Source organism: Ipomoea nil, unplaced genomic scaffold (assembly GCF_001879475.1).
Source record: "Ipomoea nil cultivar Tokyo-kokei standard unplaced genomic scaffold, Asagao_1.1 scaffold2610, whole genome shotgun sequence".
Taxonomy (NCBI): domain Eukaryota; kingdom Viridiplantae; phylum Streptophyta; class Magnoliopsida; order Solanales; family Convolvulaceae; genus Ipomoea; species Ipomoea nil.
Window position 1 is genome coordinate 897,398 of NW_017619038.1, and position 6,274 is coordinate 903,671.

The 6,274-nt window shown below is 32.8% G+C and overlaps 1 protein-coding gene across 1 annotated transcript; it reads left to right on the forward strand.

Moving 5' to 3' along the window:
- Nucleotides 1–695: 695 nt before the first annotated feature.
- On the forward strand, nucleotides 696–1,326 carry LOC109154245 (auxin-responsive protein SAUR68-like). Its single transcript, XM_019302080.1, has one exon. It carries the CDS (start codon nucleotides 793–795, stop codon nucleotides 1,225–1,227), a length of 435 nt encoding a protein of 144 aa, XP_019157625.1. The 5' UTR covers nucleotides 696–792; the 3' UTR covers nucleotides 1,228–1,326.
- The last annotated feature ends 4,948 nt before the right edge of the window (nucleotides 1,327–6,274 follow it).

Here is a 6,274-nt window from a genome sequence, read left to right on the forward strand (position 1 = left end):
TTTACATGGCTACGTTTTCGCTGTCATACGAGGTCAGGTTTCTCGTATACTATGGTTTATTATAGTTAGACTATTGTATATCTAACAGTTCCTTCTTAAATTAAAGTAGAGGCAGTACTGTTAACCAGATCAGATGCTATAGAAACGAAACAATTTTAGAATGCAGGAAATATTTGAGTGGGGTGAATACCAACTTCATATGTGATTATATATATCCTTTGGGAGGTGGATTGAGTGGCTATGAGAAATTTGGATGGGTGGCCGGGCAGCCAGCTAGCAAGATAAGAGACATTACCACACAGTTTTGTCTTCCAAAAAATCATCTTGAAATTATACAAACAACTTTGTAGATAAAGACCTGCCTTAGCTTTGAACATCATTCCCCACATGCTTCAGTGAAATTGACCAGATAGAGAAAGCTCAACTACTTGTGTCATTCCAAGAAAACTAGCCAAATGAGAGAAGAAAGTAAATGTAATTTGGCCATTTAATTTGGGAAGCATAACCATGTGGAATTTGACCAGTCTCCATATTGCATATATTTCTGGTCGAAGCTAAAAGGCCCCATACAACTAATCATGTGGTTCCTCAGTGTCAATCATGTGGTTTTGCCTCCTCAACAGCTTAAAGACTGTCTTAGCCTCCTCATCACCTTAAATAGATCAGATCATTTCCTTATTCATCAAACACTGAAATTCATTCTACCCTATTTCCAAGGTTTCTACAAATCTTATTCTCTTCCGATCCATTCAATCTCTCTCATCTCCATCTATTTTCTAAGTTAATATCATCATGATCAGTTCAAAGAGGCTCATTAAGCTGGCCAGAAGATGGCAGAAATTTGCTGCCATCCGAAGAAAGAGGATTTCATTTCCAAGTCTATATGATGATTCAGATAGCTGCACTACTAGTACTTCTTCTGCAGTTTACAAGGGTCATTTCACTATCTACACTGCTGATCAGAAGCGGTTTGTTGTCCCTCTGTCATATCTCGAGAATCATATCATTAGGCAACTCTTAAGTATGTCTGAAGAAGAATTTGGACTTCCAAGCGATGGGCCAATTACACTACCATGTGATGCAGTCTTCATGGACTACATCATTTCACTTCTTAGCCGAGGTTTATCTAGAGAACTTGAGAATGCACTGCTCGTTTCACTTACTTCTCATCGCTGTTCATCAGCTCCGTTACTCCGAAATCAGGAATTGCTAGTTTGCTCATATTAATCTCAATAAATTTTGTAATATAAATGAGGATATATATTAGTTGTAGCTCAATACATGATGTGAAATGTACATATATAAATCCAATACACCAATACTTGATATCCAAAATCTTCAGTATTCTTCTTAGAAAATTGAAATATATTCATTGCTATCATATTCTCCTTAATCTTTTGTTTGTTGCGATATATACACTGATGCATTCATTTGAAGGAAAGTTGTCGCGAGCTTGAGAAGAAGAAGAGATTATAGCCAGATAAGCCCTAGCCATTGCATCGGCTTCTTCGGTTTGCCGCATGGATAAGAACGGGAACAGGTATATTGACCCTCCTAATTAGGCTCATCGCCGGATCAACACCGTCGGCGGCTGCTTGTGTCAGATGGCCGGAGATTGACGGTGATTATTTTGGTCAACAAATCATTTTCCGATCCCCAAATTGAAATTAACAAGAAAAGACAATTTTACCCCTTTCAAATTCAGTTCAAAGGTTGATTTATGATTTTCCGGTCACATTTGGCCGGTAATTTGGCCGGCGTGACCAAAATTGATAGAAATTGCATAGTCAAGGTACTAAATTAATATTTTTGAAAGTCAAATGTTGCAAGTAACACAACTCCAATAGTCAGTGGACCAAAATTGAAATTTTCTCAACTCTTTATTATTTAGGAATGCTTGACATTATGTTTTTGGATATTGATTTCCTATGATCATAAATAGGCATACATATAATGACAAAACTATTGTGAAAAATTACAACCAAATGGACACAGACATAAATCATTGCTTATTAAAAAAAAAAAAAAGACAACAGTTAAATACAAATGGATAAGAAAGATAATAATAAAAAAAATCATTGTCTATTACAAAAATACAATATTGATTTATAGGGGCAGAACAAAAATTGTTGGTCAGTGGACGCGAAAAATAAAATAAAATAAAAACTTCAAAACGTGATAAAAGAATATTTATAATAAAATATGAAATGGTTGGAATAAATTGTATATCATCGCTATTAATATTACATTCATAAATACTTTTTAATTTAATTAGATCAACTCTAAGTATTTTATATTAATTTAAATAGGATAATACACAATTGAAACTTTTAGATTATATTAACTAGATAGTTCATAAAAATGAAATTTTCTTTTAAAATATTAACTAGATGGTTCAAATTGGTCCTTTAACTTTTAATTGCACCCAAAGTAGTCCGCTGACTATAGTAAAACACTAAATTACCAGTTTTATCCCTCATTTAAACACCCACTTAACACCAAAACTAACAGAGGACCATTTTGGCTTAAAATTCAATAGTCGGAGGACTACTTTGGATGCAATTAAAAGTCAAGGAACTAATTTGAGAAAATGCCATAGTCGGAGGACCATTTTGACAATTAACTCTTGAGAATGAGCAATAGTCGAGGGACCATTTTGGAAAAAAAAAACTCTAGTCTTTTTTATAGTAAGAGATAGAAATGCCACGAGTCAAGGAAGAGCATATTAGCTTATGTCAATTTCGAGTTTAAGTTATTGAAATCAGTAATCAATTTGACCCCTGATCTTTGAATGCAAAGAATGTTACTCCCTCTGTCCCATTTTGCCTGTCCTGTTTACTATTCATTGGTCAATCCAACTCTTCCTTCATTGCTTATTTTCTTTAGTAATTTTTAATTATTTTTAAATTTGATTTTTTATGTTTAATAGTACTTTTAATGTAGTTTCTAAATATATAAATTTTATATACTAAAAATAAATTTAATATTATGAAAAATTGAAGTAAAAATAGCTTCAGTCAAGCCTCGTTAACCGAACCAGACAAACAAAATGGGACGGAGGTAGTAATTGGTATATAGTGTTTCTTAAATTCTTACTCAATTACAATGTAGTATATGTTCTATACTTTCTCTATCTATTATTGCACCCCAAAGAGTCAAGATCCACCACCGGGATTCGATTTTGTGACCTTCCCTCAAGGGGAGCCAAGAGGTGTTATCTGAACACAATGTGCTTGGCAAATTCTTTAAGTATTTATTAACTTAAGAATTTAAGTTGACTATGATAATGCTTCCACCATGTTGTTTGAAAAACTAGAATTGGGTTATAATATGTTTTTTATGCAGTGTGGTCTTGTTGCCTTTAACTCATTTAGCAATTTACCTCATACCGTTCCTAACTTGATATGGAAGAAAAAAATTATGAGCCCTTTATTTTCTTTAACAATTCAAATGTATGTTTAGGCGTCGTTTACCAAAATAGAAAAATGAAGAATTTTCTTGAAAAAAACAGAATTAGATAAATGAAAGAATGAAAAATGAAAAACTTGTTTACTAAAATCATTTCTCCTTATCTCTTCTTCATTCTCCAACTTTGAGTACAAATTTGGAGAACTCCTATTTGGACTTCTCCAAATGGAGAAATCATAAACACACGGATGAACAGTATTTAGGCTCCATAGGTCTACGCTTCGATTCCTGATATGCACTCCTTTTCTTTTGTTCTTCATTAACCTGCTGTGCACTCCTTTTCTTTCGTTGTTCTACTCTTCTTTTATTAACATGCTGTGCACTCCTTATTTATTTATTTATTTATTTATTATTATTATTATTATTATTATTATTATTATTATTATTATTATTATTATTATTATTATTATTATTATTATTATTATTATTATTATTATTATCATCTTTGTTGTAGAAATGTACAAATATTATATAAGATGATGATTGTATTTAATGAAATCATAAAATTAGAGAAATGAAAACTTGGAGAAATGGAAAACTAACAGGGCGTTTGGTTGGAGGGAGGGAATTATGTGGGAAAAGAATTGTAATTCCATGTGAGTTGAATTACTGGGAATAAAGTGGGAATTTAAATTCCAGTGTTTGGTTGACAGGAATAAAATTACTGGGAATTTCAATTCCAATGTTTGGTATACATGGGAATTGAAAGGGAATAAGTAGTATAAAGTCTAAAATGTCCATTATTGTTGTTAGACATTAATTTTAGGTTAAAAAAGGAAGGGGTAATTTTGACTCATCACTATCTTTTTTTCCCAGGAATTAAAATACCAGGGGGCGACCTGGGATTTTAATTCCATGAAAATATGGAATTGCAATTCCCTCCAACCAAACTACGGAATTTAATGGTCTTTGGAATTATGTGGGAATTAAGTGGGAAGGGAATTTAAAATCCCTCCAACCAAACACCCTGTAAAGGATTGTAGATGAAAAGTTGAAAAAATGGAGAAATGGAAAACTGGAAATGGAAATATAGAGAAATGAAGTAAACGAAAATTTTACAATTTTAATTGCCTTTGATAAGTTACTATTTACTAATATATTTAACTTGTTCAACTTTATCAAGAAAAAGATTCAGGTTCTACTTTCTCTATTTGTTGTAGCCCAAAGAATCATTCTATAACGTTCCCTCAAAGATAGTTACAGAGGTGTCATTTAAACACAAAGTGTTTGGCAAAATATATTAAAATGTATAATATAATTAATATATTACATAAGTGTGTGTATATGTGTGTGTGTGTATATATATATATATATATATAAATACACGTATTTAAGCAAATTCCTAAATATTTATAATTACACATTTAGTTGAAGTATGACTAAATGTGTATTCACTTAGTCATGCGTTTCTGACAATAAAAGCATGTCCCAAATGATCTTTTTCTAAAATTATCCACTTTTTAAAGGTTTCTTATTTTTGTCATCAATTTCTAATTCTTTCCCATTTCATCTTTGATACCTTATAGTTGTGGTATAGCCTCCACAGTAAGCAAGGGACACTTGGATTTCAATCATAGCTTACACACCTAAAATACTGACCCTTCTCAAGATTATTCCTTTATCTGAATTTGCAAAGTTTTCTTTTATCTTAACTTCAGTGTGTACAACATTTCCTGAATTTCCTTGAAGAAAGGCAAAATCTTGAAATATATAACCAATAAATTTGATATATAACTTAGCGTGTTACCTCCAAATGATAAAGAGATAATTTAGTCCTAGTTTTACTCAAAGTATATTTAGTACAACAAGTTGGAATAGGAATATTGGATTTGTATCAAAATTTGACAGACTTTCTGAAATTTTCAGCAGATAAAAATCTATACAAATGAACTCTCTTCTATGCAAAATTAACTCTCTTCTATGCAAAATTTTGTATCACTAAACTAAGTTGTGTAGTCTCTCAAGATCTACTCGAGCTAGAGATGATGTGAAGAAAGGTATCCTCCAAGCAAGGTATTGTGAGTCCACCCATTGGATGATCAAATCCAAATTCGTCCTCAGCTTGGCACAGCAAGTCTTGGAAAGAAGGGTCCTTCAAGTAGGAAACTGGAATGACAAAACGCTTCTTCTCGCTCTCACCAACATAAACTGCAAAGTGCCCCTTAGGAACCTCACTTTCTCTGTTTGTTCTTGAAGAAGACCTTCTGAGGCCCTGCTTAGCACGGATAATGCGAGTCATACTAATCACCATTATATTCTGGGATGTTTCTTCTTAAATTAAAGTAGAGGCAGTACTGTTAACCAGATCAGATGCTATAGAAGCGAAACAATTTTAGAATGCAGGAAATATTTGAGTGGGGTGAATACCAACTTCATATGTGATTATATAGATCCTTTGGGAGGTGGATTGAGTGGCTAAGAGAAATTTGGATGGGTGGGCAGCCAGCTAGCAAGATAAGAGACATTACCACACAGTTTTGTCTTCCAAAAATCATCTTGAAATTATACAAACAACTTTGTAGATAAAGACCTGCCTTAGCTTTGAACATCATTCCCCACATGCTTCAATGAAATTGAACAGATAGAGAAAGCTCAACTACTTGTGTCATTCCAAGAAAACTAGCCAAATGAGAGAATAAAGTAAATGGAATTTGGCCATTTAATTTGGGAAGCATAACCATGTGGAATTTGACCAGTCTTCATATTGCATATATTTCTGGTCGAAGCTAAAAGGCCCCATACAACTAGCAGGTAGCATAACCATGTGGTTCCTCAGTGTCAATCATGTGGTTTTGCCTCCTCAATA